Genomic DNA, 15555 nt, shown 5'->3' with positions numbered 1-15555 from the left:
AAAGTAAATTTTGCCCCTCCAGGTACCACTTTTTTTAATAGTTAACAAGCAAAATTTAAAAGTTAGACAATCTGTGGGGATTCTTCTGTTCCAAAAATGATGATTCTATAAAGCAGAATAAGTAAAACTGAGAAACATAATTATTAGGAACACATTTAGCTTAAAGAAAGCAGCAGGGCATGTGTTTTCTGAGATGAAGGTAGACTTGAACATAAGCATTTACTTTTCTCACTAAATTACTGTTAATCACACCTAAAAACATGAATTCTCACACAGAAGATATACCAGACTATATACTATGATTATAAATCTCATGGCAAAAAAAATTAATAATCAACTTTGTACCCCATTCAAGGCAGAAATAATATTACAGGGTTTACAATTCTGATCTTGAGAGGTTTTTTACATGCCTAATCGCTTCCTTCTGCCATAACTCATTTTCATTTGTCTTCAGAGTAGCAGTCTTCTCACCTTGATACAAATTTTCATTTCCTGCTCTGTCTTACTGACTTCAACTTATATCCTACTTTCCCCTCTCATTGCATCCATTACTTCACCAATCAACTCACAAATATTCATTGTTCATCTTCCATTTTTTGCTAGGTAAATAAGACAAAATTCTTTTTTTAATGTCATTTTATTCATTTTTTAATGATTTTATCTTTTTTATATTTTTTACAACATTTTTCATTTTTGCACAATGTATGCATTTTTATCTTGGTTATATTCCCCATACAATTTCCAATCCCCCCCTTATTTTGACCCTAATCCCTCTTTTTCTCCCCCCCCCACCGCGTGTGTCTCTGGTTTATAGTTGCTTGAAATAAGACAAAACTCTATATTCAAATGATTTATAATATAGCCAGGAAGTTTTATATATATATATATATATATACACACACACACACACACACACACATATATACATACACACACACACACACACTCTGAAGACATTTTTGTAAGAGTTTTTGTAACTCTAAATATTACGTAATAGGTCTATATTCAAAAAATATTTTAAATTCCTGGAGTCTGACTTTTAGCCCCACCTCTCTAGTCAATTTAGAAATATTTATTGAGAATGTTGAGTGTTAGGCACTATTCTAAGCATTGGGGGATTGAGCATAAACAAAGCAAAGTTCTGCTCTAAAATATCTCCCCTAACAGTCTTCTTCTTTTTTTTTTTAAAAAGAGCTTTTTCTCAAATCTCAAACTCCTTTTCTTTGGCATCCAATCGCCTTAACTTCTTACTAAATCCAAATTCCGAAAGTTTTATTTATTTTTAAAGATTTATTTATTTTTATACAAGAGCTGGGGTACAGGCCAGAGGCACGGGAGTGTGACAGGATTCACCAGAGACAGAGTGGGGAGCAGAACAGGCAGATGACGGAAATATACTGCTGAGGGGAGCAGTGCGACAGGAGAGGTCTGCCACACCATGTGGGAATCTCCCTGGTCGGCCAGGAATCGAACCTATGCTGCAGAGGTTGCAGACAGCTTCACAGCGCTGCGCTCAACCCGCTGCGCCACCAGGGAGGCCCAAATTCCAAAAGTTTTAATTCTGGCTCTTGGGTGCTCACTCAGTGTGGACCTACCATCTCTGGCTCTTTGCACACTGATGAAAAAACCCAAGGGAGGAATGAAGACTGAAAACACAGATTGTATTAATCTGAAAATGGCAGGTCCATGGTTTTGTGATGCAGTTGAATATTACGAGGCACACACCGCTTGGCAAACTAAAAGATAATGTTAACAACAGGGTTTGTTAATGAGGCCAGTCAGATTCTCATTTGATGGGCAAGTCAGTTAATGAAACAGGCCCACCTGCACAGTTGGAAATGAAGTCTGAGGATACAATTGCTTGCTGCCTAGTGAAAAGGGAACCTGCTACTTTATTACAGAACTCTGTGACTCCAGACCAAGGTGAAATTCTCAATCAGAAAACAGCAACTTGGTCCCACCACACCCTAACTACTATAGTATAGTTTTTCTCTAATTTTTCACTCCTCCCTCCCCCATTCCTTTTTTGTACATAAAGGACCTAATATACGTGCACAAGCATACTGCATTTTAAAAAACTAAATAGCCAGTGCTGTGCTTTGATCAACATCAAACAGAGATGGGATACTGAGAGTGGTTCTGAAGAAAACATTCTTTCTTCATCAGAGACCTGATCATTTGACTCTTCTCACCATGTAACAACAAAAAGAACAACATAAAAAATATTGTATACTTTGTTCCGCTGGAGAATTATAACATCTTTTATTTCGCACCAAGGACAATTTAAAACTTTTTTGTACACAGTTGTTACATATAGGACAACCTACATTTAAACAGGGAAAAATTAAAGGAAATGAAACCTAGTTTCAACATCTTATATAAAAGGAAAAAAAGCATTTTTTTAAAAGATTTATTTATTTATTTATACAAGCACTGGGTACAGTCAGAAGTGCGGGAGGGTGAGAGAATTCACCAGAGCCAGAGTGGGGAGCAGAACAGGCAGAAGGACCAAAGTACACTGCTGAGAGGAGCAGCGGGCACGGCAGGAGAGGTCTTGTTGCTCTGTGTGGGACCCTCCCCTTTGGCCTGGGATTGAAGAGGCGCTGCAGAGGCTGCGGGCAGCTTCACAGCCCAACACTCAACTGTTGCGCCACCGAGGAGGCCCGGAAAAAAACATTTGAATTCCCAATCTCCAACTGCTTTCACACAGTGGTTTTCACTGCTAATTTAGCAACTCACCCTTCCTCCAAACCAAATCTTTTTTATAACCTCACATAACCAACAGTGGTGCTACTTTTCATACCAACCCAAAACTTACTAAATGTCATCAGGATTCTTCCCTTTCTTCATTCCCTACTGGTTGAGGAACAATGAAATTCATTGCTGGTATCTCCTTTCATTTTGAGTGAGCTCTCCTGGCTTCAGTAACCTTGCCTAACTCAACACCACTCATTCAGTATTCCCATGATCGGGGCCTGTCCTGCTTGATAGGAGAAAGCGAACATGTGTAGCCCCGTCCTTAACTCTCCTCCTCTGGGGGTAAGTCTAGTTATGTAGTTTTGTGTGTATTTGGAGATAAAAGTTACAATCAACATTTGTGTAGATAGTAACAAAGGTAATATCTGGAGCCCTCTGCCCTATTTTTCAATTAGTTAAGAACTTGGTCAGGTAAGAAAGTTGTTTAGTAAGGTTACTATAGTTACAGAATTCCTAGCAGTTCAAATTTTAAGAAATTATACCTTGCCTGTTGTAGATGCCTCATAAAAATTATTCACCTAGGTGGAAATTATTCCATCCAGATGGAAAAAACAAGAGGAAATAAAGCAGTAAGTCAGGAAAGCAGTGCTTTCCGAAGCCTCAGCGCTATTTATGAAATCCCTGAGGGTGACACCAGCAAGGAGCCATTTTTTGCTTTTAAAAACTACTGTTCCAGCAGTAAATCTGCAGAAAAATTGTTACAGTGTTTCAACATGTCACTAAATCCTCTAGCATCTATTCAGATGAGCTGAGTCACTGTCTTGTCTTATAATTAGAGCCTATCGTGCAAAATCTTTCCAAGCTCATGGCATTGTTTAAGAGAAGTTTTAATCCGTACACTCTCAGTTTTAGGACAAAATCCAGGATAATATTTGAAAGCTCCTCCAAAAGATGATTGAGGCCATTAATTCTCAAGAGTTAAGGCTAGAACTACACAACCAAGATGATGAAAGAAAGTAAAACTTTGTGAACTGGTATTGTCTCAGTGGAACTCGCCAAAGAGGCTCAACCAGAAAAAAAATCACACCTGCAGAGACAATTCAAAAGTAAAACAGTGAATACCCATAGAGTCTTCATCTAATGTTTCCCTTTATTAACATTTTGCAACTTTTGCTTTAGCTTTTTATATATACACAGATTATTATTATTATTTTGATGAAACATTTCAGAATTCATTACAGATAAGACATCTCCTGAAACAAGGACACCATCCTACCTAATTACAATATAAAGACCAAATTTAGGACCATACTATTGACACAATGTTATTAGTTAATATACATTTCATATTCATATCTCACCAAATTATCCTATTAGTATCCTTTGTAGCAATCTTTTTTTTAAATTCCAGCATCCATTCAGAATCACACATTACATTTCTCATGTCTGGTTAGTTTCCTTTAATCTGGAGGTTTCTTAGTCTTTGTTTCTTATAATACTGATATATTTGAAGAGGACAGGCTGTTGTTCAGAGGAATATTCCCTCAATCTGAGTTTGCCTGATGGTTTCCTCATGATTCTAATTATGCATTTTTGGCAAGAATCCTACATAAAATATTCTACTCCTTTCCTGTGCATCACATCAATGACTCGTGTTAAATTGTTTCATTATTAGTGATGTGAACTCTGGTCACTTGGCTAAGGTGCTGTCCAAGACCAATCATACTTAATAGTTAGGAAAATAATAGCCTCTACAATTTTTATTTATTTTTTAGCCTCAACAATTACTATGTAAGCTCACCTGTTCACATACATCACGGCACATTTGGTTATCTTTTGAATGACTGCAACACAATGCACCTAGGGAGAAAAAATAAACAATTGCTGTTTCCCAATTTCAAATAATCAAGATGAGTGTGCTAAATCCAATGGTTACACAGTTTATTCAATATTACTACTATTCATTTTAATTCAACAGATCTTTTTACCTTACTCCTATTGTAAGTTAGAGACATTCCTAAGTTGTACATTATAGTTCCTATCCTCAAGAAGCTTTCAGTCTAATATCAAGATTGCCATAGCTTACTGAGTATTAAGCATTTTTCCATGTGCCAGAATTTTACTGTTTGCTTTGTACATTATCTCATTCAATTCTTACAATTACCCTATGCACCACATTCAAGCTTATGTTCTATGAAATACTGTTTTACGTGTTACTATCTATCCCTCAAGAGAAAATATTTCATGTTCAAATAAATAAGGAAATGAAGGGTTAAAAAAGCAAGAGAATTCTTTATTGCAGACTTTGTAAAGTCTTTAAAATGTTGGGCCTCCATGGTGGAACATGGGGTTAAAGACGCAGCCTATGAAACTATCCGCAGCCACTGCAGCACAAGATTGATCCCTGGCCAGGGAGCTACCCACACGGCACAGAAGACCTCTCCTGTCTCACCCGCTGCTCCCCTCAGCAGTGTATTTCACTCAGTCTGCCTGTTCTGCTTCCCACACTGTCTCTGGTGAATCCTCTCACCTCCCCCCCACACCTCTGGCCTGTACCCCAGTTCTTATATGCATAAATAAATCTCTAAAATAAAAATAAAAATGTTAACTAGCATGCATTCTTAATTTCTTAAAATGGTATCTAAGGAGACCTATCAGAGCACAGAACATTTTTTTATGCCACTTATTAATATTTTAGAAAACCAGCTTGAGAAACATTAAATCAGTGAAAAGGGAAAATGTTGCCAAGCAGTATTACGGGTCCAGAGAAATTTATAAACTGACAGTGGAGATAATCAGCAGGGGCATGTTACTATTCTAGAGGTTAGCAGACTGGAAAAAAAAGACATAGCGAGATAGCTGATGAGGGGCTATCTAGACTGGCAAGTCAAAGGAGATAAGGAGATAGAAATAGATTTATAAAGGCAATTAGATTTGATAAAATGGCTTGAAATACATATTTGCAACATAATCTCTTCAAATAAAATCCATACAATTTCAGCATACAAATTAAGTAAAAGCAGAGCTTTTTTGATTGAAGGTAGAATTGGGACTAGGAAGAAACGAATAAATAAGTAAATAAAGATCTTACCAACAAGTCTTCTAAGTTCAAAACTGGAAATTGTTTCTCCATAAAACAATGACAGGATTTGTGATATTATCAGCATGTGTCTATATAGTTTGGATGCATGAAAGACTACTGGGATGGCTTTCTAGTATTATTTCTACAAGAAACAGTGCCCTGAAGTCCTAAACATTTGACATAAAAATTCCGAAGAACATAAAAATTTCACTAAGTTATAGAAGAAAAAATTCCCCTGCTTTAAAGGCTGTACTTTCGAAGAAGCCATAATCTAAGGACATGCCAGATCGCTCATGAGGCTTCCCCACGGCACCCTTCCTCCCTGCCATGCCACATGGTGCTCACCACTCTTCTAGGATTCCGTTATCTTCCAGTGGCACTGGAATGGGGGGGAGGGGGGAACAGCAGAAGGGCTCTCCTGTGAGATACTGATGTGCTCTTTTGAAGTCCCCTAGAAGTTGCCACTTTCTGCTATCTTCTAAAACAAAGGTCATATGAGGGCAGAAAATCCAGCTGATACTGAGCAAAGATAACTCGTAACATATGGTGCAAATAAGCACAGGCTTAGAAAAAGTAAACAATCAGGCAGACAAGAGTCTGATTTGGGTCTAGAGATTTTTGAAAAACAATTTACTGGACCAAAGGTCTGTTTAGAACAGAAACATGTTATAATTAAAACTCCAATAACAAAGAAGGTTTTATAAAAATATAAAATGCCTGTATTTTTTTCTATTTAATGGTGAAGATCAAATTTCTAGGGCATGATCTCCAAAGTTAAATTTTTTAAATAATTCTTTTTTTTTGCATTAAAGAAAACCAAAATTGGGGGGGGGGGAATGATCTATATTCCACTGTCTTGCCAGAATCTATGCTGACATTTGGCATATTTCCTTCTGGTCTTTCCAAAAGCCTGATAGTTCTGACAAAATGGGGATAAAGAGGCAAGGCCTCTGGTAATAGCTCCCTTCCCCCTCAGCCAAGCATTCCTCTGTAACAGTACAATTTCCTCCTTTGAGAGGACTGCTGCCCTCCATGAACAGACTAGGTGACCTATGCTCGAATACATTTTCCACAGTTTTAACCTTAGCCACTATTATATTAGTACAATTTTTCTTCTTTTCTGAAGCAACAGAAACTTATCTTTAACACTGCATATTTTTCAAGGAAAAAAAAAAGTCTACAAATAGACATCAATTCACATGCCTCCATTAAGAATGGGGGGGGATTTCAAATGCAATTAATGGAGCAATTAAAGGTCTTTCTCTTTTTTTAAAGCTATTAAAATGGTTTAATTGAGCCATTTGACTATCACAGTGCAAAAACATTCTCCAAGGCCTAAAGTTTTCTACAAGAGAAGATAATGAATTGAGGAAATGTTTTATTTCTATAGTTTGATTCTAATATACTCTTTAATAATTCTACTCATTCTCATAAAAATGGAACTGAATAAAGGTAAAACTAGTTCAAAATAAAACTTGATATTGACAGGATAAAAATAAAAGCATAATGTTACTCTCATTAAAGACATAAGGATGACGGTCATATTTTGCATTCTTATTCCAAGAGTTTATAATCATAAAATTAATAAAAACCAAAATCTTACTGTTAAATGTAATATATCAATATTTTTGGATCTAAAAAGTTATTAACCTAAAAATATGCAAGCAGAATTATCCAATAATTAAAAACATCAAGGTTTGCCTGCTGGTGTACTAAGAGAGGCAAGCAAGCAGGAAGCACACATGCTGCAGTCACATTAGGGAAAATGCAATTTCTAAGACCAAGCTGCATTAACAAAAAAATACACACCCTAATCTAAGACACGGTCACAGAATTATGTTTTTTTTTTTAATTAAAAGGGATTTGCCAGAAAGCCTCCTGGAAGCTGTAATTCAATTTAGTTAATGAAAAGCCATTCTTGTTTTCTGTTCTAAATAAGGAGTCCCTCTAATTAATGTCCTAAAAAAATACTGAAACAGAATATATATGTGTGTATACACACACACACACAATATGCTCTCTATATACATTATTGAGGGGAAAAACTAAATCTGAGCTGATACTGGGAAAATGTCTTTTATTTACATGAAATATTTTAAATCAAAGTTTTATTTTTAAAACAGCCTAGAAAATGACAACCACAACTTTAATTTATAAACTTTCTTGTAATTTTCACATTTATCCTTTTAAAAATGTGTGTGCGTGTGTAGATAGGCACATATATCTATATACCTTCAGCTAAGGAAGAGCCAAATAGCAAAACGATTACCCATGCACCCACCACCTCTATTCAGCATTGCTAACGTCTTGCCATAACGCTCATGTTCTTTTTTTCCTGAATCATTTGCTAGTCAGATATCTTTCTCCATTGCTTGCCTCACACAGCATTCCTTCCAGTTAATCATACCCACATGATTTAAATAGCAATAATTGCCAGTTTTTTTGTTTTTTTTTTTTTAAAGATTTATTTATTTATACAAGCACTGGGTACAGTCAGAAGTGCGGGAGGGTGAGAGAATTCACCAGAGCCAGCGCAGGGAGCAGAGCAGGCAGAAGGACCGAAGTACACTGCTGAGGGGAGCAGCAGCGGGCGGCAGGAGAGGTCTGCGCCATGTGGGACCCTCCTCCGGTGGCCGGGGAGCAGCGCGGGATCGAACTGGCACGGCAGAGGCTGCAGGCAGCTTCGCAACCCAGCGCTCAACTGCTGCGCCACCGGGGAGGCCCAATTGCCAGTTTTTTTAAACAGACCTTTCATGATGTCATTCTTTTAATCTAGATTCTACACTGACTTACTGCTATCCAAATTATAAATTTTTCAAGCTTTCTTCTAACATTCTGCAGGGTATATGAAGATGCTCAGGCTTTTATACCACTGGCCTCTGTGGCTATCACCTGCAGCCTTGAATGCAGAAGGCCCTTGGGAGCGTGGGTGATGGTAGACACCTGGCATATGGTGTAGGCATGCGTAAATGCACACCTGTGCCGAGGTCAGGGATAAAGGGGTCGTGTAACTCAGAGATGGCGCAGCGGAGATGGCATGGCGGTGCCCACACTGCTTCCCCAGCCCCCAACCCGCCTCGCACCTGGTTGCTTCACTACAAATAGTGTAGAAAGATCATTAAAAGCCCGAAAAAAACACTGAGAGCTCCAGGATTCTCCTTTGCCTGTCTCCTGAATCAATAGAGAACCTGCCCTGTGCCTTGCTGGCAGTACGCCTGCCCTTTCCTGAACTTCTATTACTTTTTACAAGGAACATTTACATTTATCTTGACTATAATTTCTGCCTGAAATGCTTAGTGTCCCTTCCTGCTGACCTAAATCCCAAATACCTTTTAAGGCTTAAATCCCATCTCAACTCTCAGTTAAAGACTTTCTTCTCTGACAATTCCAAGACATCTTGATTTTTTCCAGTCATTCAAGGCTCTATTATTCTAGTCAGAACTGGAAGCTGTAGCACTTAACTCTCCCCAAATCACTTCCCGGGCATACTTACGAAATGTCCAGACTGTAAACTTCTTGTACCCATTTAGCATAGTGGCCAGTTCAAAACATTTTATTCACTGGTTAGCAAGTAATAACTTCCTAATTATACAATGCTTTTTTCTTTTTCTTTTTTTTTTAGATTTTTTTTAATTTATACAATAGCTGGGGTACAGGCCAGAGGCGCAGGAGGGTAAGAGGATTCACCAGAGACAGAGCGGGGAGCAGAACAGGCAGACAGACCAAAAGCACTGCTGAGGGGAGCTCGGGCAAGACAGGAGAGGTCTGCCACACCATGTGGGAATCTCCCTGGCCGGCTGGGAATCAAACCCACACTGCAGAGGCTGCGGACAGCTTCACAGTGCTGTGCTCAACCCGCTGCGCCACCGGGAAGGCCCACAACGCTTTTTCAATCAGACAAAAAAGAACAAAAATTTTTATTTCTCTCACAGTACCATTTTAGTACTATCAATACTATCAAATGGTGACCAATCCATAATTTAGCAAACATCACATGAGTTTTTGGACTAGGGCAAGATATATAAATTGGATTCAACCATATCCTGAAGCACAGAGGCATGGGGTGTGGCCAGCAGGGGGCAGGCAACTCCTCTAGGAGGTCAAGAAGAGTTAAGGCTGGGGAAGTTGAAATTTTATGGTGGTACCGTGCATAAGTGAGAAGAGAAAGCACCTGGTGGAGAGTAGAAAATGCAAGAGATACAGAGAAGCTATGAGAAATAGAAAAAACTGCCTCTAAAAGAGGCCTTGGTTCCTGGCAGCCTTTCCATCACCATTATCTACCTCTTGGGCCACTACAATGGACTTTTGGTTACCCTGCTTTTATTCCTACCCCACTACAAACACTTTTTTTTTCATTCAGCACCCAGAATGCCCTAAAATAGAAATGAAAGCACACATTTCTTACTTAAAAGTCACCTGGTTTCTATCTGCACATGGACTAAAATCCACAGTTGTTTTTTTTAAAAGATTTATTTATTTGTGCATACAAGAACTGGAGTGTAAGCCAGAGGTGTGGGGGGTGAGAGGATTCACCAGAGAGAGTGGGGAACAGAACAGGCAGGTGTAATGAATCAGATACACTGCTGAGGGAGCAGCGGGTAGACAGGAGAGGGCTGCTGTGCCATGTGGATAGCTCCCTGGCCAGCTGGGGATAGAACTCATGCTGTAGTGGATGGTGAAAGCTTGATAGCTCTGTCTTTTAACCCCTGCAGTACCAGGGCGGCCCCAAAAATCCAGTCTTTAGGTGTTTATCTGCAGGGCTCAGCACCACCTGACCTAGTTCTGACCTAGTCCCTTGCTCACTATGTTGTAACCATGAGGACCTTCTGTACCTTTGACTTTAGGGCTCTGCACTTCCTGGTCCCCAACCAATCTTTCTTAAAGTCAGCAACTTCACAGTCTTCAGCTCTTGGTTCTGAACTTAACCTTCTCAATGAGGCCTCTCTAGTCATCACTATGGAAAGAACCATGCGCACTACTCAAAATTCTATCATTATCTGCTTTCCTTCACAACATACTTATCACTCCTAGAAATCATTTTCTTTATCTGTTTATTGTCTATCTCTCGTTCACTAGAATGAAAACTTCTTGATAGAGGCATCCCTGAACTTAGAATGGTGCCTAATATAGAGTAAGCAATCAATAAATGTTTTTTTTTTTTTTTTTTTAAAGAGGCACTAGACTTGGGACATTTTATTTGTTTGTTTATACATGCACTGGGTACAGTCAGAAGCGCGGGAGGGTGAGAGAATTCACCAGATCCAGAGCGGGGAGCAGAGCAGGCAGAAGGACCGAAGTACACTGCTGAGGGGAGCAGCGGGCGGCAGGAGAGGTCTGCGTGCCATGTGGGACCCTCCTCTGGTGGCCGGGGAGCAGCCGGGGATCGAACCGGCGCCGCAGAGGCTGCGGGCAGCTTCGCAACCCAGCGCTCAACCGCTGCGTCACCGGGGAGGCCCCAATAAATGTTTTTTGAATAAACCTTTGTACTATGTTTTACTTTTTAAAAACCACATCTATAATATACATAAAAAAAATATGCCTCCTTGACATTATTCTGCTTCTTCTAGATGTGGCACAAGGTGAAATGTATGACTAATGAAAGATTGCTTCCATCCATGGATACAAGACAGACCTTTTAGCAGAATACCAGAATAGACTGTCATATCTCGTCTATTACCAATCTCACTCTTTCTTCAGAGTAGGCCAAGAGAATCTGCTTCTTATTACTTTCCTCCAGATAGGCGTTCGCTTTTCCTAACTTAAAATTCATTACATTCTTTCTCAGGATTCTAGGCTATTACATAATTCAACTTTTGAAATGTCAACTTTTGAAAACTACTCCTTCATGTTACATCTTTTCCTCTTTTGTACTATTACAAAATATCCTAAATAGAAACAGAATTACTGTCCGGAACCACCATACACAGATCCTGCCATCTCAGCACAGAGTCCTAATCCACTCTCGGAAGTGAACATTAGAGGTGAGGGGTGGGGGTTGGTGGGGGTTTGGGGGGGGGGGGGCGTTGGTCAAGGCGGGTTCTGGAAAAGTACAACAGAATAGTAAGTGTAGCATTACTCCAATGTAGAGGGTATGGTCAAACTTCACAAGAAATAATAATCATTGGGCAAGTAATATCACTCCCTCACCTCTAGCCCCCAGGAATAAAAATGAAAACCCCTAAGTCAGAACGGATAAGGCTTGTAAAGCATTATACCAGAGGAGACAGGAGCATCAAATCTTGGTCAGGGTAAGGAGAAGGGAAAGAAGACTATCTGTGCAGGAATACAATCCAGGCCTTTACTGAAATACAATTTAATATTGTGTTCTCAAATTTTGCTCAGGATTGAAAAACATTTTCCATACTTCCTACAAGTCCACAGTGCAAGCTTTTGTCTATTGTATTACTCAATGGCCTTTATGTAAGGAACTAGGCAATATGTGCTTCCTAAAATTTAGTACAAGGGACAAATCTCACTTTTAAATCAAACTGGGATTTTTAAAAATCAAACAATGTCAACTCTAAGTTGTCTTCGACTTTGAGAGCTGGAAGGGTCTTTAGAAAGCATCTAGCCCAGAATTTTTTAAAGTATGTATAGGTGTTGTGAAGAAAAAGTTCTATATGCAAGTTTCTTTCTTCCTGTAGTATTTTTATGGAGAATTAAATCATGTTAGATGAATTAAACAAGACTGAAATGGTTTAATGTCTTAGTAGTCAACCTAAACAAACCAAAACTTAGTCATGTAATGCCTCAAGGTCAAGAAATCAAAACCTAAGGACAACTAATCACAACGAGCCACCCAGGCTATCCCAAATAAGACAACTGCTTTAGCTATTACCAAATAATTTGCCTTGCTACCTCTTTTATTTAAGTCTTTCTCCTAGCTCCTCTCGCTTTCCATTGGATCCTGGCCCATTCATACTGATTTTTGCTCAATTATTTTTCTTTTTAAATCAAGGCATAATTGATCCAGAACATATTAGTTTCATGTGTACAACATGATTAGGCATTTGTATATAATGTGATCACCACAATATGAGTAGTTGACATTAGTCACCATACATAGTTATAATTTTTTTCTCGTGAGGACAATATTTAAGATCAACTCTCTTAATTTTTGAGTATAAAGCAAGTATTATTAACTATAGTCACCATATTATATACTATATTGCCTCAAATAAACTCTTAATTTTTTTAAAAAAGATTTATTTATTTATGCACACAAGAGCTGGGGTACAGGCCAGAGATGCAGGGGGGTGAGAGGATTCACCAGAGACAGAGTGGGGAACAGAACAGGCAAACTGACTGAAACACACTGCTGAGGGGAACAGCGGGTGAGACAGGAAAGGTCTGCCTGGCCATGTGGGTCAGCTCCCTGGCCGGCTGGGGATCAAACTTGTGCTGCAGAGGCTGCGGATTGCTTCATAGTGCAGTGCTTAACCCCTTGCGCCACCAGGGAGCCCCCCAAATAAGCTCTTAAGTTTTAATGTTTTTGTTAACAATCACATATGACAAAATTCATTCTTTTAATGTATACAATCCAGTTGTTTTTAGCATATTCATATTCTTGTGCAATCATCACCACTATCAACTTTTAGAACATTTTCATCACCCCTACAAGAAATCTCATACCCATTAGCAGTCATTTCCCCAGCAAACAGAGGAATCTTCAACCCTTTAATGTAAATCTAACCTGTCTTATGGTTTATTAGGGAGGGGCAGAATAGTCCTTGAGCACTATGCTAAGTGCTAAAGGCCAGCCAGAGAAGGCAAACTACAAATACCGTAAGATTTCACTGAGATGTGGAAAATAAAGAAAACAAATGAATGAACAAAACAAAGCCTAACTTTTAGATTATAAGAACAAAATGATGGTTACTAGAAGGGAAGGGGGGGGAAGGAGAGTAAAATGGATAAAGGGTATGTCGGAGAACAGGAACTTGACTTTGTTGGCAATCATAATGTAGATATATACAGAAGTTGACTTATACTTGAAACATATAAAATGTTATAAAACAATGTTACTTCAATAAAAAAATTTAAATACTGAATAGCCTCAAGGCTCTAACATTTCAGTGCTCACTATACGCTTTTCTAATATATCTATTACCGTAATTCTCACAATAAAATCCATGAGAAGATACCATATATAATAAACGTGGATATTAAAGCACAGAAAGCTTACAGCTAAGTAACTTGTTCAAGTATTCTTAACTATTGCACTCTATCATCCACAGAACTGACTAGTTGTGAAATGAGAATGGACCACTAGTATTCTATGGACCATAACTTTGGGTGTGCTTTAGTTCACTCTCTTAAACTTAAGAAGAAAAGTGAGACCCAGAGAGGTAAGCTGATATAGCCAAGAATACACAGCATAGCATTCTTCCTTTCCTTTGATTTCCTGTCTAGCTGACAGCTAAATTTAGAACCTAATTACAATTAACCACCTCATCCCAGGTTCCTGACACAATTCTCTTCCTTCCTTAAATAGGTTGTCTTTCTTTAAAAAATCTTTAATGTTGTAAGCTCCTTAAAAATTTGTTAGGATTGATTTTGCTCTTTGTAGGTGTCTCTAAGTAGCACACTTCACCATTTTAGCACTTATAAATCCGATCATCTTTTAATGTCTAGTGCAGTTGGGGGAATCGCTCAAGTTTCTTCCCACCCTAGATGGACAGCCTCTCTCTACCCTTCATCTCCACTGATACTTCTGCCTTGAAGTCGAGGTATCTGCGTCCTGTCCTGCTCCACCACCTAGCCAGAGAGCTCCTGGAGGGCAAGAGTTGGCATCAACTCCTAAATAGGCTCAGCACGTGGGAGGCAATCAATTGGCACCGAGCAGTTTCCTCTCCACCCCTGGTTTAACTCCTTGGAAACAAGGACGAAACTATTCTCAAACCTGCAAGCCCCAGACAGCAGGGTTTATTTCAATCTGTCTCCCACCAGAGCCCAGCGCGGTCTCGAACTCCCAGGGTACCCAGACTGTGGGGGGCCCACCACTGCCCGCAGCCCGGGGTCTGCCTTTCTGAACCAAGAGTCAAGTTACAACTGGTCCGGGTGGCAGTAAAGCTCTGCATCTCGGAAATGCCACCCAACCCTCGCAACGATCCCGGGCACAGGCTTTCCGCCCTCTCCCTAGGGAGGCCCGGGCGGGGTAAGCGGGTGAGGGTCGCGCCGGGGGCCACGGCCGAGGGCTGACAGAGCAAGGCCTCGAACCCGGGTCGCCGCCCCCGGTCTGCACATCTGCCGGGCGGGGAGAAAGCGGGTGGAGAGGGCTCTCCTGGCGGGTTTCGCCTTGGCACCCCCTCCCGCCTGCTGGGAACTGCGGCCCCGGGTCACCAGGCGCCGCCCGGGTCCGGGGGTCGCGCGCACCCCTGGCCCCTGCCCCGCGCCATCTTGGAGCGCTGAGGCGGCCGCTCCGGACCGCCCGGAACCCCAGCGCTCGCGGTTACTCACCCGCACTGCCCGGGGCCAGGCCCCCCGCCACCCCCGCGACCCCTGCCGCGGCCAGCAGCAGCAGCAGCGCGCGCCGAGGGGAGGCCTGGACCGCCGCCATGTCCGGGCCGGGCGGGTCCGGAGCCGCGGGATGCTCGGACCCAGCCTGGCCGCCGCCGCAGCCCGCGGAGGCCCCGCCCCGGCGCCCTGGGCCTTCGCTGATTGGCTGCGGCCGCTCAAGCCCCGCCCCGCGGCCGCGCCGAGTTTCCAAACCCTCCGCGGGGCGGGCGCTGCGCGGACTCCGCGCTTTGTCGCGGCCCCGCTGAGCCCGGGCTTCC

General features: G+C 40.9%; 1 protein-coding gene across 1 annotated transcript in view; it reads right to left on the bottom strand.

The window, feature by feature from the left end:
* Positions 1–15338, bottom strand: part of RECK (reversion inducing cysteine rich protein with kazal motifs) — a gene marked incomplete at both ends in the record, with an annotated part of 70879 nt that extends 55541 nt beyond the window's left edge. The window contains 2 exons of the mRNA XM_084237648.1: positions 4499–4557; positions 15239–15338. Of these exons, the coding sequence (XP_084093774.1) occupies positions 4499–4557; positions 15239–15338 (159 nt within the window). The remainder of the gene's footprint in view (positions 1–4498; positions 4558–15238) is intronic.
* Between the last annotated feature and the right edge of the window lie 217 nt (positions 15339–15555).

Source organism: Talpa europaea (genome assembly GCF_964194135.1).
Source record: "Talpa europaea genome assembly, chromosome: 7".
NCBI lineage: Eukaryota > Metazoa > Chordata > Mammalia > Eulipotyphla > Talpidae > Talpa > Talpa europaea.
This window is presented reverse-complemented; position numbering and strand designations above follow the sequence as displayed.